At 44.6% G+C, this 24,873-nt stretch overlaps 1 protein-coding gene across 12 annotated transcripts in view; it reads left to right on the top strand.

Annotated features, from left to right (window-relative positions):
- The window catches only part of DDIAS (DNA damage induced apoptosis suppressor), a 65,692-nt gene that overhangs the window by 10,413 nt on the left and 30,406 nt on the right, over window positions 1–24,873 (top strand). For 6 of the 12 annotated variants that reach the window (XM_075919453.1, XM_006132174.4, XM_075919452.1 and 3 more), the window contains 4 exons: window positions 3,829–3,955; window positions 6,841–7,002; window positions 9,163–9,280; window positions 21,352–24,338. In XM_075919453.1, coding sequence (XP_075775568.1) covers window positions 3,843–3,955; window positions 6,841–7,002; window positions 9,163–9,280; window positions 21,352–23,889 — 2,931 coding nt within the window. In that variant the 5' untranslated portion in view covers window positions 3,829–3,842 and the 3' untranslated portion in view covers window positions 23,890–24,338. The other 6 variants (XM_075919458.1, XM_075919455.1, XM_014578109.3 and 3 more) reach the window with 6 other exon arrangements.

Raw genomic sequence — 24,873 nt, 5'->3', positions numbered from 1 at the left:
GGGCACAAAGTTTGAATTTGGAATTGTAATGTTTTTTTATATAAAAAGCAGGTGTTCCTGAGTTGATTTGGCACCATATGATTAAAAGGGCGCTTTTTCCTCTGTGCCAGTATAGTAAGGAGTTTGCTTTACAAAAGCAACATTAAAATTCCAAGTGTTGGTCTGTTGGATTGAAAATGTTTATCATGATGAAATGTTTTAGAGAGACCTTTTCATTTGTCTTTTAAATTTGATTTTATTTTAGGTTAAAAGTACTGTAATTTTAAGGGCTTCATCTGTAAGCGGCCTTCTGATAACTCTAGTTTTACAATCTCTTTTGTTTTCTCTCCCTCTCCCTCCCCCTATAACTATTGGAAAGCCCACACAAATAAAAAGAACGATCACTGTAAAATGCATAAAATATATTTCTGTACATTGACTGTCTCACTAAAATGATTGAGTGCTCTGCAGCTTCAGAACTGAAGTTTTGTGGTATCGATTCTTATATTTAAAAAAAAAAAAAAAACCTTGCAGAGCAAGAAGCATACATGAATGGCTAAATGCCTCCTTGAGAGTAGCAGCTTTGAGAGAAGTGTACAGAGCAACACTGTATTCAAACCAGCTGAACTACATTTTTTAATTTTGGTGAAACACAAGACTGAAACCACATGTGCCAAATCTTCAGCTCAAGAAAAATATTTTGAGTTACATTCCCCTGAAAAAATAGATTTATCACAGAGGCGTCTTCCAGTGTTCCCTCAAATCTATTATATGTGCAGATTTTGATGTACCTCACCAGAAGAAACAATATCTAGCTGTGAGAGCTCTGCTAATCAGCTGGGTGGCATTTGAATCTCTCCTGAGTGGTCACACAAGCACCCAGCTTTCACAGAACACTGGTACCTTCTGTGTTTTAACGACAAAGTACACTAGCAAATCTGCAGAGAAGATTAAGACTACTGAGGAAACTATTTAGCTCCTCATACTAAGGATGTTAAGAGGCAGGTAACTGACTAATTGTGTAGTCAATACGGTTTGTATCAACTACATGATTTGATAAGGGAAGGTGCTCAATCTCAGCTTGTGCTGGGTCCAAGACCTACCCTGCTGCAGCTCTGCAGTTTAGATATAGTAAGAGCAGGGCACACAGGCAGCCTTGACTCCTACTACATTTAAACTGAAGAGCTATAGCAGGGGTAGCTCCCGGTCCTGGCATAAGATATGACTGAGCAAGCCTGGCTCAGTCCCAGCTTACACCAGGTCTGGGAATTATTAGCAACTACATTGAACTGCAGAGCAACAGGCATAGCTCCCGGACCCGACGTGAGCTGGGATAAAAACCGGGCTTGTTCAGTCCTGGCTTGTGCTGGATCCAGCAGCCTCTGTCTGTGGGGGGTCCCAGCAGGGAGCTGAGAGCCCTCGCAGCCAGGGGCTGCTATTGTAAAGCAGCACGTTTGCTGGCGGCCTGGGCTGGCCACGAACAGAGGCTACTCCAACAGCAGTCCTTTTCTGCTTGGGGTCTCAGCTCCCTACTGGGACACCCCACACCCACGGACAGGGGCTGCTTTGCAGTAGCCTCCCCTGTTGTCTCCCCTCTGTGCACTGCTGCCTGTGATAGGCAGCAGTGGGGGAGGAGGTGGCACCATGAAGACAGTGTTGGAGGGAACTGGCTTTTAAGCAGGCTCTCCCCAGCACTGGCTTCTGCTATTCCCCCCACCCCCTTGCTGGCTCTGATATGGGGAGGAGGAGGGGAATGCAAGTAAGGTGACTCGACTACCCAATAAAACTACTCACTTACATCCCTATCTCATCCTGCTGTCAGATACAGATGGGCAGACCTGTGCCTCATTGAAGTTAGTAGAGCATTTTGCTGGTCTGCACTGGTGGATCAAAATACAGAATTATGGTCTTCATTCTCATTTGAAAGGACAAGCTAGTGATTTTTCTAAGTGCCTAGTGTCTACATCTCCTCTCACTACTGAAGTTGAATTCAGTCATGCAAACATTCTCTGGCAGGTATCTCAGGTTTTTAACCACATATTGTAATTCCTGCTTAAAGAGTCTAGAATAATTGTGCTTTAAAGCTCGGATGAAGCATAATTATAATACCACCTCTCACAGTGTTTCTCAACCAGTTGTACGAGTACCCTTAGGGGTACTCAAGAGAAGACTGGGGGCTACATCAACACAACTGAAATTTGGAGAACTGATTTTTTGTTTTGTTTTAAGTTTTACAGCTCTTTATTATTTTTGTACTTTTTACATCCAAAAATTTCATCGCCTGCCCAGCTACGATTAAATTGTTTAAACAAATGTGTTGCAATGGTAGAACTTTTTTTGTGTGTGTGTGTCTGAAAACTATAAATAGTGGGGGTACAGGCAGTCCCCGACTTGCGCGGATACGACTTATGTCGGATCCGCAGTTACGAACGTGGCTTTTCTCGCCCAGGAGAACACGGACTGCGGGACCTCGCTGTCCTGCCGCCCGTGTACTCCGGGGCGAGAAAAGCTGCTCCATGTCTCCCTGGTCTGCAGACCAGGAAGACGCGGAGCAAAGCCGCGGAGGGGCTGAGGCTCCGGGACAGCCCAGGCGCGCTCCAAGGCTTTGCTCCCCGTCTCCCTGCAGACCAGGGAGACGGGGAGCAAAGCCTTGGAGCACACCCGCAGGGGGACAGCTCAAGCGCGCCCGGGCTGTCCCGCTGCGGGCGTGCTCCAAGGCTTTGCTCCCCGTCTCCCTGGTCTGACCAGCAGACCAGGGAGATGGGGAGCAAAGCCTTGGAGCACACCAACAGTGGGACAGCGCGGCGCGCCTGGACTGTCCCGCTGCCCGCGTGCTCTGCGGCTTTGCTCTGTGTCTTCCAGGTCAGCAGACCAGGGAGACGGAGCAAAGCCGTGGAAGACTTGGGCGTCCCCACCCCCGTCTCCCTGGTCTGCTGGGGGGGGTGCAGCTAGTGCCCCCCCACCCCCCAGCAGACCAGGCTTTTCTTGCCTACCCCTGGGGTAGAGTAGCTGGGGGCTGCCGGGTTGGTCCCACAGTGCTGCTCCGGACCAACCCGGCAGCACCGTAGTTGCTCTGCCTCAGGAGTCCTGATTCAGCTGCTGCTGGTCAGTTTCAGCAGCGGCTGAATCAGGATGCCTGAGGCAGAGCAGCTGGGGTGCTTCTGGGTTGCTCCAGTAGCGCCGAGGAGCCACGCTACTGGAGCAACCCAGCAGCACCCCAGCTGCTCTGCCCCAGACGTCCCCAAGTCAGCCGCTGCTGAAACTGACCAGCGGCTGACTACAGGAAGCCCGAGGCAGAGTTGCTCTGCCCCAGGCTTCCTGGAATCAGCTGCTGATAAGTTTCAGCAGCAGCTGACTTGGGGACGCCTGGGTTTCTTAAGTTGAATCTGTATTCAAGTCAGAACTGGCATCCAGATTCAGCCGCGGTTGAAACTGATCAGTTTCAGCAGCAGCTGACGCCAGTTCCGACTTACATACAGATTCAACTTAAGAACAAACCTACAGTCCCTATCTTGTACGTAACCCGGGGACTGCCTGTACTTATAATTTTAAAAAAAGGGTGGGGGTACTTTATAAAAAAAAAAAATGTTGAGAAACACTGCCACCTCATTCGGGATGGTATTTTGTAGTACTCTTTTGAAAAACTTAAATATTTCTCTTTAACACACCATCAAGTAGCTTTACTGCTGCTTGTGAAACAGAAGACAAAAGTAAATTAATATACTGAGGTTAAAAGGGATACAGACTACTACTTTTTAAAATACTAAAATTTTATTTTTAAGAAAGTGGTTTGTGTTCTCATCTCATAAATGAGAATTTCATCAGATCCTTCTGTGTTTCTCTTTTCAGGTGACACTGAACACATGAATGGCAGGAGAAGACTATTAGTTGCCTCTGTAATTTCTATCCAGAATTTCAGCTTTGTGTATCCTTCTTGTCAATACTGCTTTTCTAAGCTGATATTAGATTCTAATAGGTAGGTCCAAGTTGGGGGATTGCTGATTTTTTAATTTGGCAAGTACTTTGCGTGCTATATACAAAAATAGTGCCTACCCCAAAGAGCTTACAATGTAAGTTGGGAGAACAGATGAGACAAGATAGAAGGGGAGCATAATAACAAAAAAATGCTGGTTCTCCTCAATTACATTGGGATATGTCTACGCTGCATTCCTCTTTCGAGAGAGGAATGCAAATGTGGCTGAGCGAAATTGCAAATGAAGCACAGATTTGAATTTCCCATGCTTCATTTGCATAATCACGTCGGAGCGCTATTTTGAAATAACCATGTCTAGACAGCGTTACTTTTTTCAAAATAGGGTATTTCGAAAGAAAACTCTTCTTTCGAAATTATCCGTACTTCTTATAAAATGAGGTTTAAAGGTAATTTCGAAAAGTTTTCTTTCAAAATAACCACATCTAGACACCCTAGTTCGAAAAAAGAAACGCTATCTTGAAATAGCTCTCAGACACAATTATGCAAATGAAGTGTGGGAAATTCAAATCCACACTTCATTTGCAATTTTGCTCAGGTGCATTTGTATTCCTCTCTTGAAAGAGGAATGCAGTGTAGACATACCCTAAGTCTCAGCCTAGCCGGTCTTAGGTTCTTTATAGGTCTTATTGCAATGGAGAGTTTTAAGGGAGGTTTGAAGGAGGAAAATAACATGGCAGAATAAAGGGCACTGAGCACATAACACCTTTACTTTCCCATGAGTTCCTTGAAGTGTTCGTTCCCTAGTTCCTACTTTCTTATGCCAGTAAAATCTATGGGCTCAGTACTGCACCTATATGCACATTTTCCTGGAAAGGGGAGCTGACAGCTTGTTCAGACTCCTGGACGAGATTGGGGGGGGGCAGGCTCCATGCTCCCAGAAGGGGTAGAGTTAAGGCATCCAGCCCAGAGCACACCATGCTTCCCTCCCCCCAGGTCTCAGAGTTGCCCGGAGCACGTGCATGGTGCTCAAGTAGCAATTTGTGCCTGGTGCTCTGACCACCTCCAGGTCTTGGCACAACTGTCCCCTTAGCACTCTTCCTGTCAGCGAGACTGCTTTTGGATATCTTCAGTTCAACATGACTGAGCTGATCTCTCAAACTTCATGAATCCTTTGGCTTCCCTCAGTCTGTGACTGTAGACAACCCCATCCTTCGTCTTGTAGTATGGAGTCCTATATGGCTTCTACTTGCCACTTATCCAGATTGTGCCCAAATTTTGCCCTCTCCTGCACAACATCTGTCAATCACAAGAGCCATTGATCTGTGAAATCAAGAAATTCCCACAGGTCTATGGAACATCCAGATTGATGTCCTGGTGAACCCTGGGCACTGAGATTCTGAAGCAGATGGAAACAATTAATTTCATAAATATTAAAGACACCCAGCTTCATGAAGCTAGATTTCTCAATAGCTAGAGCTTTGCACGATACAAAACTCTACTCCAGTGATGCCCCTAATTTTTTTATGTCCATGTGGGGAATGAATTACGTGAACCAATATGGAGGTGGTGTGTGACCTATAACATCCATATTGGTGCACATCACAAAACTCATTCCGCATGTGGATGATGTGTGGCAGGATGGGCCAAGGGGCCAAGTGTGCGGAAGTGGGGACAGAGGGCTGGGGTGTGGGAGGATGAATGCAATGGCTGGGGGTGTGGGCTCTACAGAGGGGCCAGGGATGCAGTTGGGGATGCAGGAAGTTGTGGGGGATGGAGGGTGTGCTCAAGATGGGGGTGCAGGCTTTAGGATGGGGCTGTTGATAAGGGTTTCAAGGAGATGCAGGCTGCCCTGGGCAGAGTGTACTACCCCCAACCCTCTGTCATTACAGAAACCCTTGGGTCATGTGGGAAGTGCCTCTTCAGGGCCCCAGCAGGACCTGGCCAAGGAGCCGCTGTCCTGGCATATCAAGGCTAAGTTAAGAGGGAGCTGAAGAAAGGACACCTTTACACCAGCTGCCGCAGGCCTGTACAGGGGCTGGGTTGAAGCTGAGGGAGGGGCACCTCTCCCCCATCCATGGCAAATCGGGGATAGTTCTGTACTAGGACCAGTGGGCAGAGGCGCCTCTTCTCACCACAGCCCGGAGCCCCTGTGCATGACTTAATAGGCAGATGCGCAGCCACGCAACTTAGAGGGAATTTAGCTCTGTTCCCAAGAACTGTAGCAGCCAAGAACAATGTGGTGCTGCTGCTGCTCCCAGAAGCCTGCACTTGCAGCTGTGCTGCCCCCAGCTGCATCTGCTGTCTGGGGTTGTACAACCCTACTGGGGGCATTACAGCTGCATGGGAGGAGCTGCCAGTGTGGGGCACTAGCTCGTGGGAGCGGTAGCACTACATTTTTATCATTTGGCTGCTACGATTCTCAGGAGTAGAGCCCTGCGGGCTCTGACCATAGCATCCAATATTGAAGAGAAGATAGACAGTGAAAGCTTGTCTCCTCAGGGGCTTTTGTTATCTTTGTTTGATTTATTCAGTGCTTTAGTCTAGGTATTAGATAAATATAAACCATTCCAAAACACAAATACAAAAATTGTTGTGCTAGGAGTTTCAAAGTCAACTTACTCCTCACTCTGCACTACATCAACAACAATAAAGTAACCCAACTTCCCCTATAGTCAGTATTAGGGTTCTGTTTACTAAATGTGTAAAAGAGCTTCACTGAATTTCATGGGGCTTTGCATGATCACAGGAATCTGCCTTTATTAAGCTTATTTCAGGATTGAGGCCTTAAACAAAGAATAAGAAAAAACTCTAAATTTCTGACTTGGCAGAAGATAGATTATGCTTGTAGTATTTATTCCTGGATATAAATCCTTACTACACTATCAGTTAACAAAAATGTGTGCTCATTTTTCTTCCTGTCTTACCAGGTTTAACTGTCTAAAATGTGGCTGCACAGGTGAAGCTAAGGATGCAAACTACAGGTATAGGTTGTCCCTAAAAGTTGCTGACACTAATGAATTGTTTGACATCACCGTGTTTGGAAGCTCTTTAGATCCATTCTTTGGGGTCACAGCAGGAAGTCTTCATAGGTAAAGGATTATTTTAAAATTATTTAACTCTCTCTTCTTCAACCTAACAATCTAGAGAGGGGTGCATGATTGGGAGGAGGGTGCATGAGTGTACATTCATGGCTCAGTATTTTCTTAGAACAGTTTGCCAACTTGATATCTGAGCAGTATTCCTTAGCAAGCAGGTAAAAATTCAATCTGAGTAGATAGTGATTTATTTGTAAAGGAGAACCCAGGAAATATCCACTTGTTACAAGCATTTGACACCTATTGCCATGATATCTGGGCATTTTAAAAGACTTAAATTCAGACATTAAAGATACAGTTCACACTGCATTTGGAGCTTGGTCCCTTATGTCCCTTTGTCATAAGTGACCATTCCTGGTCTGATAGCAAGTTGCTAAATAGCGTAGCTTTCTCAGACTTACATACTTTTCTGCATCACTTAGGTGAAAAATATTTTTTGTCTGATCATTCCAGATCTCATTAGAAGCATATCTCTCTTGCATTCCTTTGTGTTTTGGACATTGAGGTAGAAAAAATGTCTTCTAACTCTCCACTGAAGTGGTCAAGTTTGCGTTTAGCAAGAAGAGAATTCTAGAGTTGTGGGTTTGCTACTGAGAACTCAACCACCAATTTCACCCTTTGGCCATCAAGTAAAGTCTCTGTCCTGACTAAACATTTTAGAATGGGATTTAACTTCATGAGAATTTTATGCATGACTTCAGTAGAAGCAGAGTTGGACCAAAGTTAATAGTTTCTGAAAACTCATCTTAATAGCTTCGTTAGGTAAAGAATGCATTCCCATCAGTCTGATGTGCATTATCCTTTGCTAACTCTCATTACATACTTACTGTTTATAAAGCAGCTTCAGAAGAGTCATGTGATCTCTCCTTCAGATTTCACACACAAGTTTTGGGACTAGACAAAGCAGCTTGCTTTGTCTTACATTTTTTTAAGGTTAGAAAAATATTCTTGCTTAGCCTAATTTGGCATCTGCCCATTAATAGGCCCTATCATTAGAGTAATATGTGATACCATTTTCTTATCAACTGATATTCTCTTGCTTCAATTCCATGTTTTTCCAGTTCTTTTATCAGCAGTAGATGATATGAATTAAGGAATGCATAGGGAATACACTTGCAGTGCTGCAATGGTACTTATTATACCATATCTCCTACTGGCATAAGTACTCCACCTCCGTGAGTTAATTCAGGCAGTCAAGAGAAAGTAGCTATATTGATGGGAGAAGCCTTCCCATCACCACAGCACTGATTACAACAGGGCTTTGTCGTGTAGACTAGGGATCAGACCTCTGCACACGTGCTTCTATACATCTTTATTTTGTAGCAGAAAAATGTATCATGAATAGTTTCTTTAAAAAATCCACCAGTATAGTGCAAGATGATTTCTATATTTCAAGCTTGGGTCAGGCCAGCCAAAGAGTTTGCAGGGCCCAAGGTGGTTGGCTGCGCCACATGGCTGGGCACCTCCCAGCCATGGCAGAGGCTGGGCACCAGGAAGCGCAGGGCCCTAAAGGCATGGGGCCCAAGACAACCGCCTTGCTCTGAGGCCAGATCTGAGCTTGGTGTTAGCTTGAATTTATGGCCTTATCTGCAGTAGGACAATAGACTGCTTTTACTATACTCATACCTGGAGTGGCACAACTCTCACTCCCCTTAGAGTGCGCAAAGTTATCTTATTGTGAAAAGTGTTTAATACCAGTATAGCTATTCCCATACCAGAAGGCGAATAAGTTATTCAGGTATGTCGCCTTTATCCCAGTATAACTCCATCACAGTGTGGTGGTACTGATCTAACTACCAGTAAAAACACACCTCTTACAGAAATGCTTATATTGTTATAAAAATTGTGTTCAGACTAGGCCTAAAATAAAATGTTTTTTTACTCCGTTATTTCCCTACTTGATACTTTTCCCAGTTGTGTGTATTCAAAAGAGAAGCCAGGAAGATCTGGAAGTGACAGTTGATTCTCTGCAGATTACTGCTTTGTCACTGCTAGCTTCCTACTCTGACTTCATCTTTTCATTCCACATGTAGCTCAGCAACCAAACCCAATATCCCATCCTCAGTACGGCTGCCCTAATCATAACTCTTTACATAGTGTTTAAATTGTAATGTGCTTGTGCTAATACTTGGCATTTAATTTTCTTTATTCAAGGTGTATTCAAGATTTTAACCAAGTATCAGGAGAGCTGGACAGAAATGCATCTCCAAGTGAGTTAATTCAAGCAGTCAAAACCTGTTTCATTGGGAGAAGATTTATATTTGGAGTGAAGGTAACTTTTCTCATTTTATCTGTTAGTTCTAGTTGAATCATGCAAATTTTACTAGTCTTCAGGGTTTTAATGTAACATGTTCCCACATTGACAGTAGTAGAGCGTCATGTATGATGTGTTCTGAGGACTGTAATACAAAGCAGAAAAGGCAGTGGGAAAGGACATTAAGACAAGGAATCAAACCTGTGTTCTACTCTCAGTTCTGGTATTAAGTTTCCATGTAACTGAGTAAGGCCCAGATCCACAAAAGGTATTTAGCAGCTTAAACCCCAGATTTAGGCATTTAAGTTCCAAGTTAGGCGGCACTGCCATGCACAAAACCACCATTTGGCTGTTAGCTAGCATTGTGGGTACCTAAGGCCACTTGAACCTTCACCCTGAAAATGTAGGTGCCCCAACACATCTAAACTTCTGCCTTTGGGCATCCAGGTGCGTGTCTCTCAGCTAAGCACCAGTGCAATCCACAACCTGGGAAAATTTAGATAGGAGGCCACTAGTTCACCACTGTGGGGTCTGATCCAGTGGGCAAGCTCCGAGCAAGGCTACCAAACTGGGCCCCATTCAGAGTTTGCAAGGAAGTGCTGAGTTTTGTAACTTAGTCCAGTTCATGGTGTTTAATAAGCTAGCTGCTAGCCACGGGTAATTTTTTGGCCAGTTGAGTGTGGCTAGTTCACTATAGCAGTAGCCACTAGGCTGGCTACAGCTTCAGAACTGGTTAGACACCATGGATCTAGTGTCTAGAGTACTTACCCAGTATGTGGAAGACCCAGGTTCCATTCCCCTCCCTGCCTAAATGCTTGTCCATGGGATATTCTGATCTCTCTCTCAATGAAGCTAGTCCACTTGTATAAATAATTTAAGCATTGGAGCTAGGAGACTGGACTTGAGATTTCTGGATGACCTACCATTGAACTATAGAGTGTAACTTTTCTCTTTCTTCTCAATGATTGTTTGGTTTGCTTTTTTTTTTTAAACTTGGTTACTGTTTGAGAAGGTTCCCTGTAAGCTTCGTCCTGCAGCAGTTTTCAGAGCTCTGTTAAGAAGTTCAAAGGTCCCGTGCAGGCAGGGAGATCAGCTGACTTGTGGTGGGCGGGGCATCTCACAGAGCAAGCAGCTAAACTGAGCTAGCTGTGTGCTTGAATTGAGGAACTCCAACAGCCAGTAAAAAGGGAGATTAGACAGTTAGTGGCTGGGGGGATAAGGAGGGAGGGAGTAATTAATTAATTGACTGAGTAGAGGGGAGAGGAGTTTAAAGTGTCCCTCTGCAGGAGGAGAGAGAGGCAGAAACTCAGCACTGTCAAGCCTCCTGGGAAGGGGGAGATAAGGGGCTGACTGCATGGGGTAAGTTGGGGAAAGAGAGGGTGGGTGGGTGCTGGCATTTGTGCTATGAGGTGGAGGCAGGGGACAGTTTCTTTGGGATGTCTGACTAGCTGCAGTCCTCTCTGTCTGCCTGGGTTGAGGGGGCTGAGGGGGCAGGCTGCACTGGAAGTTTGTGTGCCAGGATATTTTCATGATTGCGTTTCAAACAAAGTTTGCATAAAGAGTTAATTATTTAAGAAAGAAAAAGATTCTTTTAACAGAATGTTTTTGGGGTGTTGCAAATAACTAAAACTCTGAACTTTATGATTTTTAAAAAAAAATCTGTTACTAATTAATATATGGTATATCGTATTGCATTACGGCCAGATCTTTGCTATTTAGTAGAGTTCTGGCTCTTGCGAGTCAGAAGTTGCAAGTACTAGCTTGAGCTGTTAGAAAGCTTGATACATGTATTCCAAGGGTTAGTGTTAATTTTCTTTTTTATTTAATTTCATATTAAATATCATATGCAGGGCTCTGTGTTAATTATCACTTATTTTAAAATATTTTCTTCCACACATATGGATTGCTTAAAATTATGTGCGTGTGTTTTGTTTGTATTGGTGCACATCTACACACACACTACCTCAATATTGGTGGTGCACATAAGAAATGTCAACTCACCCAAGGATAGAAAATGTTAGGAGGAACACTGCTGCCAGGTAACCAATGCTAAACAACTATAACTGCTACACATCGGTTTCTGCACTCACAAGTTCTTCATGCATGTCTGTGTTAATTAAGGTCTTCATAGATCCAAAGACACTACTCGAAACTGATAGCTCAATGGATACCTCTTAAGTGTTGGCTATATTTTCATTTCAAACTTTCATATTAAACATTTTCTATCTATGTAATCTCAGGTATTATCAATCTAGACCAGGGGTCGGCAATGTTTTCAAACCAAAGAGGCAAACGACATCAAAATTCAGCACAAGTGGTCAACAAGGAACCATATAAGAATGCTCATTTGCATGAATGAAAAAATACAATGTAATGTTATTGAAAATTGATACGATTAATAGTAGCAGAAATTAAACATCTTTTTGCACATTTCTTTGAAGTTTACATCATAACTGGTCAAATTCAACTTGCACACATTCAAGCTGTCTTCTGTCAGTCTTGAGAGCAAAGTACCCTTGATGTGATTCAAATGAGAGAGCCTGCTCACACATATAGGTGGAGCCAAACATTGAAAGTAAGGCCAAGCTGACATTCTGCATGGTGTTATATGTGACAGGAAGTTCTTTCCAAGTTTGCAAAATCAGATGATCCTCACGCTCCAATTTCTTCATGTCAACCCATTTATGCAGTTTTGCCAATTCTGTATGTTGTTGAGCAAGGCATTCTAAATCTGCTGTCCCCTGCCCCTCACCTTCCTCTGCTGTCTTGGCTCCTGCCTTTCTCACTCTCCCCTCAGCCCTCCTGGTACCTGTCCCCCTCCCCATCCTCTCTGACCTCTGCACCTGCCCTTCCTTCTGTACCCACCCCTCTGCTAACCCTCTCCTCCCCCATCCTCTTTAACACCTCTCTCTGCCACTGCCCTGCCTCTTCTGCCCTCTGGTGCCCTCCCCTCCTCATGTCTGCCCTCCTGCTTCACCCCCACAATCCTCCTGGTACCTTCACATTCCCTTACCCCCATACCTTCTTGGTTCCTCTCCCTTCCCTCGCTGATTCTGCCTTCCCAAAACCTACTCCTTTGCCCTCTTCTTCCCTAGTGCCCATCCCCTCATCACCCCCTTCCCTAGTTCTCCTCATGTCCCTCTGCGCCCTCATATGACTTGTTCCATAGCCTGCCTTCCTCATGCCCACCCCTCCTTTCAAATCCTCATCTCCTGGCACCCACTCCCCTCTTCCTTCCTTCCTCTTGCCCCCATTGTCCTTCTTCTCTCCCACTGACACTTTACCATTTCCCCCACTCCTTCTGCCCTTTTCCCCTCATTGTCTCCTCTTGATCCCCTGGGATTTCTCTCTCCTCCACCTTGCCCCTTAGTGCCTTCCACTTTCTTCTCCTGCCCTGGCCTCCTCCACTCAGCATGAGCCCTTTCCTCTCCTCACACCCACCTTCTCCTTAGTTCTCCCCCTACCCCTTCTTCTGCCTTCCTAACACCTGTACCCCTCAACTGCCTCGAGTTTCCTGGTTCTGGGGCTGGGCCACATGGCAGGCAGTTGCCCCGTGTGGTGGGGTTGGAGCCAGGGAAACAATGCTATTTTTAGTACCCTGGCCCCAACCCAGGAGCAGCTGCATCGTGGCTTGGCTCCAATCCCGGCACACGGGGCAGCCACCCACCACGTGGCCCCATCCCAGGAGCAGCTGGGGTCAGGGCTTTGTGGTGGCTGCTGAAGCCAGGACCGTAGTACTAAAAATAGCACCACGGTCCTGGCTCCAGTCTTGGTATGCAGAGCACCTAAGGGGGTGGACAGGCCTTGGTGCACAAACTTATGGCCAGTGGAACAAAAGGCTGAGCTGGAAGCCCGAAACTTGCTGGCAGCCCCTGCTCTCCCTCTGGGTAAGTGGATTCATGGAGCCTGGGGAGATCGATTCCTGCCTCAGAACTGGCTCCGGGTACTGAATTATAGCTCCCTGGCACAGGGTGCTGGAGAGGAGACTGAAAGATGAAGCTGCTACCACTGAGCTGCCAACTCTAGCAAGGGTTTGGGGTGGAGGGTGGCTGGAAGAGGAGAATGGGAGGCTGGGAGGGACGGACCAGGGGAAGGGAAGAGAAGGCGGTGCTATGGGGAGGGACAAAGAGATAGGCAGGGATTGGGAGACAGGGGAATGTGGGGAGGAGGGTGGCCCCAGCATGCAGTGCAGGACTGGCCCTTGTGCCTCCCAGGGAAGAAAGAAACCCAGCTCAGCGGCTAGTTGAAGGCCAAACCCAGCTACCAGCATACTACTGCCTCCTTCCTATTTTCAATGGGGCTGCGGACTGAAGCAGCGACTACCCATCTCTGCTCCTCAGGGCAGCACACCCCTGTTCCAGGACCCGGAACAGCTGTTTTTAAAACTGCAGATGGCTGCTGGAGCTACAGCCAGCCATTGTGTGGTGGCTCAGGGGGCCAGGATGTACCCCACGCCCAGCCTCCCTGCAGGCCTTGCTGCTAGCCCCTGCCCTTGCCGTGGGTCCCGCCACCGGCCCAAAACAGCTGTTTTTAAAATGCTGGTAGCTGCCAGAGCTACAGACAGCTGCTATGTAGCAGCTTGGGGCAGGGTGTACCCCAGTTCTGGCCCCCTGCCCACCTGCCTGCCATGTGGTCCTGGTCTCCCCCTCCTCACTCTCCCCCCAGAAGCCCAGCAGCATCTCACCTTCTAGGTGTAAGGAAGGTAAGTGCTTCTGTTGAGGAGGTGAGCGGAAGTACAATTCTTTGTGCCCCACCCCTTGGTGCGCAACCAGTCAGAGCCATATTTAGATCTCTTGAGAGCCATAGGTTGCCGACCCTTGATCTAGACTGAAATTCGGATTAAAGCCTGAGAAATACTGGTTAGCTCCCACTCCCACAGATGTGATGGGAGTACTAGGTACATTATATCTATTTCTATTGCAATTGAATAGTTGTGCAACCGCATGAAATCTTATCAGTTACATGACTATTTGTACTCCCTGGGGATAGGGGCCTTTGCTCCCTCTGTAGGAGGCAGCAAAGGGGCGAGCAGGCAGGTCCATTGAGCCAGCACATGCGGGGATCCAAAAGCCAGCTCCCTGTGCATATTGACTCCAGCCTGCCCCCCTCACTCACCACACTGCTGCCTCTCTTATGTGGGGCCCAGTGCTCGCGGGGAAGCCAATTTAAAGCCAGCTCCTCACAGGTACCGGCTCCTGCTCCCCTCCCCCGCCTTGCTTCCTGAATATTGGAAGTTGAAAGATCAGTTTTGTGACAACAGGTATTCACTAAGGTTCCAGTTCTCCTGCCTGTATGTATGAGGGTACTCTTTATGCACCTGAACAGTTCTGTGGATGAGAATGAGTCTATTCAAATTATAAAGTTTTTGAGGAGTGTCTAACTGGGTATAGTTGTGTACACCATCCACACATGCTCAGAGATCAAAACACTAGTGTTAAATTCTGCAGTGATTCAAATAGAAAGGGATTCCCCTAGCCTGTAAGTAGCTACATGGGGAACAAATATTGAATAATGAACTCTTTAGTCTATCAAGAAAGATACATTTGGACTGGAAATAGGCATGTATTTTTATCAGAGTAATTAACCATTGGAACAACTTATCAAGGTTCATAGTGGATTCTCCATCACTGCTCCACCCAATATTGGGTGTTTCTCTAAAATGTCTGGTCTAGGAAATTTTTTGAGAAAGTTCTGTAGCTTGTGCTATTCAAGAGGTCAGAATAGAGATGATCATAGTGGTCTCTTCTGGCCTGGGAATCTGCAAACATTCTACAGCAGGTGGCAACCTATGGCTCATGAGAGATCTAAATATGGTTCTTCTGGAGTTCACTCTAGAGTGCGTGCCACAAATGACTGTACTCCAGCCCACTTCCTCAGCAGCAGCACTCACCTTCCTTGCACCTGGAAGGTAAACCGCTGCTGCTGGTGGGCTTGTGGAATAGTGGGGGAGACCAGACCTGAAGCCCGCTGCAGTGCTGCTGCTCCAGGGCTGGGTGAGTGTGTACACTGGGCATGTGGCCCGTGGCTACTGGAGCTAAAGCCAGCTGTGGTGCGGCTTCTCTGGGACTGGGGTGTACCCTAGGCATGTGGTGGGCAACTGCTGGAGCCCGACTGTGGTGCGGCTGCTTTGAGACTAGGGCTGGGATGTATCCCAGGTGCATGGCGGGTGGCTGCTGGAGCTGAGGCTGGCTGCTGTGTGGCAGTTTCTGGGGCTGGGGTACACCTCAAACCCCAGAGCAGCTGAACTGCAGTTTGGTCTCCAGCTCTGGCAGCTGTCACTGGGCTGGGTGGCTGCCTGACTGCTCTTCTGGTGGGCTATGTGGTCGGCATGTGCCAGAGTTGAAGCTGACTGCCGTGTGGCGGCTTGAGGGGCCAGAGCTGGGAGGCTTCAGCTCTGGCAACCACCCACCACATGTCTGGGGGGTACATCCTGGCCTCAGAACCACTATGGGGCTGGTGGCTGCCCAGCAGCTCCTGGAGTGGACCACGTGGCGGGCAGCTGCAGTTTATTAGGATAAATTTCCATCTAACTTTTTTTTCTAACTGATAAACTCAAAAAGCAGTAAAGTAATTGGAAGACATACCAAGCAACACACATTTCCCCTCCCTGCTTGCTATCCTGAACATCTGGCTCTGTACTGGCTATATGGTGGCCAGGATTACTTCACTTTTACTATTGACCTGAGCAGTATGAAGGTAAGGACAGGCCTCTTTCCCCTGCCCTAAGTTTTTAAAAAGAAAGGAGAAAAAAGATTCAAGATTACCTTCAGGTCTCTCAAGTAAAAATATCTTGCAAATCTATTGAGTCCACAGTTAAGTACATAATCAGAAAACAACTTTTCCACACCTAATAAACTTTGTGGACAAAATGTTCAAGGCAACCTCAAAAACAAAAGAAAGATTAGATACTACATACCTTCAAAATCCCAATTCATTTCTCATCTAATTTTGAAGGTGCCTGAAGTTCAAACTTTGGCAGATAAATTTCTCAAGTACCCAAGTTTGTGGACCTGAATCCCTCTCTTCCCCCACCACACACACACTCCAGTCGTTTTCCTTGAGGCCCCCACACTTAAATTTCATACAGGCATTGTTATATTCTACAACCTCCCTCCTTACCCCGCTATAAGACCACAAGAGGTTGGGCAGGTTGTGAAAGGACAGTATCTGTGAGAAATTTAAGTTACTTTCACTCTTGCCTTTAATACTGTTCATTTTAATAGCCAGCCATTCTTTCCACTCATTCAGGGTCATGCATATTCAAGACGGATATTAGGACAAGAAGCAATGGGCTTAAATTGCAGCAAGGGGAGTTCAGGTCCACAAACTTGGGTACTTGAGAAATTTATCTGCCAAAGTTTGAACTTCAGGCACCTTCAAGATTAGATGAGAAATGAATTAGGAAAACTTTCTAACTGTCAGGGTGGTTAAACACTGGAATAAATTGCCTAGGGAAGTTGTAGAATCTCCATCACTGGAGATATTTAAGAGTAGGTTGTATAGACATCTGTCAGGGATGATCTAGATGGTGCTTAGTTCTGTTGTGAGGGCAGGGAATTGGACTTAATGACCCCTTGAGGTCCTGTCCCATTCTAATGTTCTGTGATTCTATTATTTTTATTTGATTGGTTGAAAAAATCTTTCATGATGGTGTACTGTTCTGTGATCCCTAACAGTAAAAATGGCGAAGAGAAAGAGCAGAGATGACGAGTACCGAAATTTTCAAAAGGAGTGGACAGACTTGTATGCATTTGTGGATAGGTATGGATCTCCACACTGTCTCATTTGTAGTGAAACACTGTCCTCAAACAAAAAATGGAACTTAGAGCGGCATTTCATGAAAAAACATGCAGCATTTGCTACTAATTACCCTGAGGGTGATGCGCGAAAAAAAGCTTGCAAGGAGCTGCAGCAACAAATGAATGTTGGACAAAATAGCCTCCTCACATGCTCAAAAAAAGGTGAAAGCTTAAACTCGGCAAGTTTTGCAGGCTCGTACAGCATTATTCGAGAGGGGAAGCCTTTCACTGACGGGGATTATGTGAAGAGATGCATGCTAAAAATTGGTCATGAGCTATTTGACGAGTTTCACAACAAGGACAAAATATTACAGAAAATTCAAGATATGCCATTATCGGCAAAAACCATTCATGAGACAGCTGTGAAAATGGCCCATCAAATTGAGAAGGTACAAATGCAAAAGCTGAGCACAGCTGCTTATTTTTCGTTTGCTTTGGATGAGACAACCGACATATGTGACATTAATCAGTTGTGTATTCTGGGACGATATATTTGTGGGCATGCTGTGCACGAAGAAATGATTGCAATATTACCAATGAAAAATCAAACAAGGGGCGAAGACATCCTTAAAACCGTGATGGACTTTGTAAACGAGAAAGAAATACCATTGGATAATCTTGTGTCTGTGTGTACAGACAGTGCACCTAACATGGTCAGCAAATACAGGGGATTCCTTACTCTTTTGTCAGAACAGCTGAACCGCCCGCTTTTGAACTTTCCTTGCATTGTGCATCAAGAGGCACTTTGTGTGCAATCTTGTGGAACTGAACTCGGAAATGTAATGGAACTGGTCGTTTGTATTGTCAATTGGATTCTTTCCCGAGCCCTTAATCAGCATCAATTTCAGTCACTGCTAGAGGAAGTAGATTCTGAATACCCTGATCTAATAATGCATAGTAATGTTCGCTGGTTATCCCGTGGCAAAGTTTTGTCTTGTTTTGCCACCTGCATTAATGAGATTAAATCATTTTTGGATATGAAGGGTGTCAAACACCCTGAGCTTTCAGACTGTGACTGGTTGCTCAAGTTTTACTATCTCGTCGACATTACAGGTCATTTGAATGAGTTGAACCTTACGCTACAAGGGCAAGGAAATACAGTCCTAACTCTGCAGCAGGCAGTGTTTAGATTTGAGTCAAAATTGACTGTCTTCATCAAAGATATTGAGACGGGCAGACTGGCACATTTCGAAAAATTGCGAATGTTTTGTGATTCGTATCAGAGAGAGAATCCCAATAACAGCCTTGATTTGCAGCAGCTCGCTGGGTTTGTTTCTGAACTCCTAATGGTATTCAAGTCTCGTTTTGTTGAGTTTCATAAACACGGTGTTCTATTTACATTTATGATTCGTCCACATAAAACATTCATTGAAGAACTGGATTTGACAGTCATTCCAGGTATCTCGGTCAGCAATTTGGAAATGGAAATGGCAGATTTCAAGGAGTCAGATATCTGGGTGGAAAAATTTGTCAAGCTGAATTCTGATTTAGAATGCCTTGCTCAACAACGTGCAGAATTAGCAAAACTGCACAAATGGGCTGACATGAAGAAATTGGAGCGTGATGATCATCTGATTCTGCAAACTTGGAAAGAACTTCCTGTCACATATAACACCATGCAGAATGTCAGCTTGGCCTTACTTTCAATGTTTGGCTCCACCTATATGTGTGAGCAGGCTTTCTCTCATTTGAATCACATCAAAGGTACTTTGCATTCAAGATTGACCGAAGACAGCCTGAATGCATGCATGAAGTTGAATTTGACCAGTTATGATGTAAACTTCAAAGAAATGTGTGAAAAGATGCAGCAGCCAAAGTCCCACTAAATAAAGTGTGTGAGTACAAGGTTTAATTTATGCTATTAATCATCATGTCAGTTATTAATAATATTAAGATGTATATTTTTAGTGATGCAAATGGCATTTTTATGCGGCTTCTTGTTGACCGCTTGTTCTGAATTTTGATGTAGTATAGCTCTTTGATTTGAAAAGGTTGCTGACCCCTGTTCAACAGTCTGTACTTTCCAGCCATACATACATAACATACACTACTGTCTTGTAAACGATATCTAATGCTACAACTGAGAGGGAGGAAACACCACAAACAGAGTTGCAGTCTGGGGGGGTTTTGAGGCAAATTATTTGTATTTTTGTCCTGTGAACTTGCAGGTAGCTATAATTTGGGTAGCTGCTCAGCGGTGGCATTGCATATGGGATTTTTAAGCACTACGTGAGCTTAAATTTTAAGCATTCCATGAACTGACGCTTTCTTTTTCCAAGAATGCCTCTCAATTTGCATCTGCAGTTTCCATTCCGTCACTGATACACAGCGGTGCAAATAGAATACCAGATGAGGCCTCTCAAAAAATATTGACCATACAGGTCCAGCACTGTTTAGACCTAACCAACGGGATCCAGGTAATCTTCTTCTCCCCTTCTGGCTGCCACCTCTCCCTCAGGTATCAAGAAAACCCACTTCAAAACTTGCTTGGTACCTCATAGTTCAAAATAAGGTATCTGCTGACTAGTGACTAACTAGTACAGTAAAACTCCAGTGGTCTGGCACTCCTGATGGTCTGGCACCATCTGGAACCCGGAAGTGCTGGACAACTGGAGCTGCTCTGCCCCTGGCTTCCCCAGTTCAGCTGCTGCCGAGAGGTGCTTCCCCTCCCCCCCCCACTCCACTCCAGACCCCTCATAACTTCCCCCCTTCCAATAGTCCAGCATATTTGATAATCTGGCACCTCCTGGGTCCTAAAGGTGCCAGATTATTGGAAATTTACTGTAGTCAGTTTTGCAATATGTCCCTCTTTGCAAGGTAGCCTTCTCTAGTGAAGTAGTTTTTCTTCTGCCCAGGTGTTGTCTTGTCTCCTCAGAATTTCTACTGAATTCACTCTGAAAATTCTTTGTTCTTTGTATCATTACTACAAATGCCTTCTGGCTGGAATGTCCTTTATGCTATTCTGAGAGAGCAGGTTTTCTTCTCTCTTCCCCAAATACCCTCCTAAAAAGAGACTGTCTTTAAAATTAATTGTGTATGAGATTTGTTTGGACTTTTTTTGCTCTTAGTCTCCATTAAAATTTTGCTCTGTATCCAGACAAATCATTACACTAATGTCAGCCGACGGTCAGGGCAGTGTGTGTGTATATGCTTCTGAGAAAAGGTTTAACGTCTGTGTCTTTACTGCTAGGACCGGGGTCCCATCGCAGAGGGTGGCCAGCAGGCCAACAGACGCCCTGTTATATAGGAAGAGCTTATTACACCTTAGATTTTAGCTGCTAGAACACAAAGTTCCTTCGCAGCGGGCAGCCTAGGAAAGGCTGAAAAGGTGCCCCAACGGATCTTGTCACCTGGGAGTGACACAGATCCAAACGCCCAAGCTCTCCCTATGTCTGTCCCTTTTATGACCAGCTGAAGTTCTTTTAAATTGTGCTTGGTTCTGTTACAGCAACTGAAGGAGTCAGGTTAAAGCTTAAACGGTTACAGGTTTATTAAAAGACTTATAAAAGCATATGGTTACAATGGCTATTGCTCTATTTCTTAAATGCTAGCAAATATAAATATAGATTTTAAAAATGGTTACAGGGAAAAGGTAAAGATAGAAAACAGAAATAATGGTACCAAGTGACAGCTTAATCTTTAAAGAGCTCTAACACTATGTAAATATACTTAAACAAAGGACCACATCCAGGTACAATTTTTACCCCTTTCTGTGCCTCTCGACTCCAGCGTGTCAGGCCAGGGCCGGTCTCTCAATTCCTAGGAAAGACGAATACGAGGTGGGCGTCCCCTCTGGAACCTCGGGAGATCAAACACCTAACCCGACCAGCAGATAGATGGTAGATTGACACTCAGAGAAAATATGCTGCTGGACCCATCTATATACCCCTGGGGGCTCGTATCCTCTTTCTTATCTACGATGCCAAATTGTACTGGTCCGTTTTGTGGCGCTAGTTCTTACAAGCAAGTTTCAAGTTAATTTACACTTGCAAGAGAGATAACTAAATTGTGAATACTAGACATTTTTTTACTGGGCGAGAGATTCCTCCCCCCGCGGATGGATGTGTGTTCGTATCAATATGGGTTTGAGTCAAGGGCACTCCTTGGCAGCCTCTTGGTCAGCAATTGGCGTATCTCTGTTTACAGCCATTCACAGTCACACAGCCTGGGCCTTCTGCTCTGTGTGCCCTGAATGCTCCAGGCAAGCAAAAATGGATGTTACAAGGGAGGGGGGGGGGGGGGAGTTCCTGTCTGGCTACAACTAATAAGCATAATGATTTTTTTTTCCAGAGTTCAGAAAACCATGATGGAGGACACTCTATTTCTGGCAGCATTTTACAAAACTGCTCCAAAATTAATAGACTTACAAGAGATTTTAAAGCCTGCCAAATCTTTCTGCCTCATGCTAATATTGCCGGCTTTACTGTTATCAGCTACTTCCATCAACTCCTGCAATCTGCTAATTTCAAGAGCAGTGACAGCAGCTCACAACGACCTGATTGTCCTTTAACTGGAATAGATCAGCCTAGCAGTGAGCTCAGCAGCTTGTGTGGCTCTGGCAGCAACTCATGTTTTGTTACATCGTGTGCCCAAGAAAACTTTTCAGGACCCTGGCAACAGTCCTTTGGCCTGACTTCTTCATCAGTTGATTGGATAACGACAGAAGATTTTTCAACTTTAGAATTGGGTGAGGTTGCTGTTGAACAGTGTAAACTACAGAAGCAGCATTTCTCTGCAGAACTATGTCACGTAAATCCTAGCAACCACACCATTCAAGATTTGCAGCTCTGTAACTCTGTGAATGAGAGAAATGAACAGGAAGATAATGAATTCAATTCACTATCTAGTCAGTCAAACACAATCTCTGCAACGGAAAAACTAGAGAGCTTCTCTTTTTTACAGAGAGAATGGCCACTTGACTGGAACACCCCCAGATTGTTACAAAGCCCATTGGATTTGGGGGGGAAATACTCTTGCCCTGAAATTATCAGCAGACATGATTACTCTCAAGAAAAATCTTGGAACTCCTTGCATTGCCAGAGAAAAGATTTTTCATTTTGCTCCTCAACAGTGTTTCATAATCATGGAAGTGCAGCTGGAACTTCTCAGGATGGCTCTGTGATTTGGGACGAGTTGCCATTCTCTGAAAGTCTAAATGAATTCATAGCCAGAATTGAAAACAACAAGAGCACCGTCTTCCCAGTAGGTCTCGATGCTCATAAATGTTCTCATGAAAAAAGTGAGTTGGATGAAAGTCCCAGCAAAATATCTTGTAGGCAAGGCATCGTGGTGGTGGATTTGCAGGCAGTACGTACAACAGGGAGCTTCCCACAAGTAGCAGAGAATGTGAACACTTGCAAAGAGCATATTCTTTCCTGCCATCAATCAAATGTCACTCCTGTAACTGGCTTTGTATCACAAACTGAGCCTTTGTACAGCGTTTTGTCTACAAGTACTAAGGGAGGCAAGGAGTCTGACTCTATACCTAGTACTAGTAGAGGTGTGTTATCACAATCCTTGACAGTTAGAGCAAAAGATTCTCTTTCAGAGGACAGTTTTCTACAGTGTGAGGAAGCAAATGTTAACATTTCAATCAATGCCCGTTCTTTCACCGATCTTCAGTGTACCATGAAAGATGCAGAAAGCTGGTATTTACAAAGGAGAGAAAAACCTACGCACTTACATTCTCTATATGATGGCTTATATGATGGCTGTGTAGCCGAATGGGAAAATAAAGAAAATTGTAGTTATCCACCAACCCAGAGAACAGATCTTAAAAGTTCTCAGGAACTGGGCTGTGATTCAGTAGCTCCCTACAAAGCTAAAATTATGTGTGAGAGAGAGTTAAAACCATTAATTGAATTGCAAGAAAATATAGTTAGAACTATAAACCAGAATGACTTGCTACAGAACTCCAACCACCCCAATAGCAGCTACAATGCTTCTGCTGATCTCTTTGATGCTAGTGCCAGAGAGATAGAAACCATCATAGAATTTTCAAGTAAGTCTCACAGCTCTTCAGCACATGAAGATGTTCTGACTGCAAAGTGCACAGCATCTGAATTAGCGCTTAGTCCATTAGGTGTTAGCTACAGTGATTCAGAATGCAGATCCTCATCTAGTTTGCTATCTCCTTTTGGTAAACACAGTACACCTATAAGTTCACTTTATGATTCAGAACTTGATCTGGTAGCTACCCAGAACTTTGTTCCTTATTCACAGTCAACTCCTGTTGCAAGACCTCTTCAAAAATTCAGATCACATAGTGGAAGAGAATCATTTCTCCCTAAATTGACACCTAAAATCCATTGCAAATGCAAACAGTCTAGGCCTTCTTTTAAAAATATTTTATTAAGACAACTTACCAGCAAGTTCCTGAAACACAAAAGATCAAGTAATACAACCAACAGTAAGTCTGTTTCACTTCAGTCGTTTATCAATAGCGAGTTGCCGGAGAATGACTCTAAAGAATGGGTTCCTCCATCAGCAACAAAATTGTTACAGCCAGTTGCATTTTCTAATTTAAAAACAGATGAATTGCAAGCCAGGAGCCTAGATATTTCTGAAAACAAAGCCAACAGTGGAAAGCCAAAAGCTGATGCATGTTTAAGAAGCAGAACATTAAACCCTAGGAATAGAACTGGGATTCCAACAACTCCTACATCTGCAAGTGCTGCTAAGGCCTTGCTTCTAAAAGGTGCGGTCTCTGGAACGTCTTCCTGCTCAGAAACCAAGAAAAGCCCTTCATGTGCAGCTTATTTAGTGAGTGGATTGGATGAGGCACTTAGCTGGTCTCCTGAACTGTTTACAGAACAATACTATTTCTAAGTGATGAGGCTTTTGGGGGAAAAGCCTCATCTTGAAACATGACAATATTGCATTTGTCATTGTTTAATTTTTTCAAAAGTTTAATTATTCGTATGTCTCTTGGTATCTGTCTTGTTTAAGATGAATTATGCCTATCTGCAAAGATTTTTGTCCTATATGGAGGTTGGGGAACACAAAACTCTGCGGTCACTTTATTTTACTGTAGGTGAAATAAGCTATGAAATGTCAATTTTATTTCACATTAATAGGCTACTCAGCCTTACTTTTCAAACCTATTCAAGCAAAGACTTACCTAGCCAATAATTGTACCTTCCCCAGAGAGAGAGTTGTTGAAAACACTGGCCCTGTATTCTGCTTCCAATGAAATCCTTTTGTGAAAGGCCAGCTTTGCTGTTTTTGGATCTATTGGGAAATACATCACAGGAGGGAATAAATTCAATTCTAAAACAGTACTATGACTGGAACTAGACATCAGATCACCTGGGTTCAGGTCCATCTCTGCTACCCATTTAGCGTCTTTGCAGAAGGTCATTGATATTTCTAATGCTCCTGTCTTGGCACCTGGAACCATATCTAGTCCCCCAGTCAGAGGAGGCAGTAGGAGACTCTTCATTATGTCGGGGTCTCCAAGCCATTCACTATCTCTGGGCTTTAGATTTTTTAATCTGTAAAAGAGAACTTGGCCACTGAGAGCTGCTGGAAAGAAGCATGTAAATGCAGATCTATTTCTGTTCCCAGTCTGCCTAACAGCAGCTTTCCTTTATATTCAGCATGGACATTTTATCTTTCAGCGTGGCCATGCATCTCCTACCCATGGACTTTGACGTTCATCTGGCAAGAGGGGTCATTCAGTTAGCATGAGATGCTCCTTCCTTCCTTAGGAGCTGAGTCTATTGATACTGCAGTGTTCCTGCAAGCCGCAAAAGAAAAGTTATTAGTAGATTTATAGCAAGGCTCCCTAATATCCCCGACCAAATCTACTTT

The sequence above is a fragment of the Pelodiscus sinensis genome, chromosome 1 (assembly GCF_049634645.1).
Source record: "Pelodiscus sinensis isolate JC-2024 chromosome 1, ASM4963464v1, whole genome shotgun sequence".
NCBI lineage: Eukaryota > Metazoa > Chordata > Testudines > Trionychidae > Pelodiscus > Pelodiscus sinensis.
Note: the sequence above shows the minus strand (reverse complement) of the source record. Positions and strands in the feature narration are given on the sequence as shown.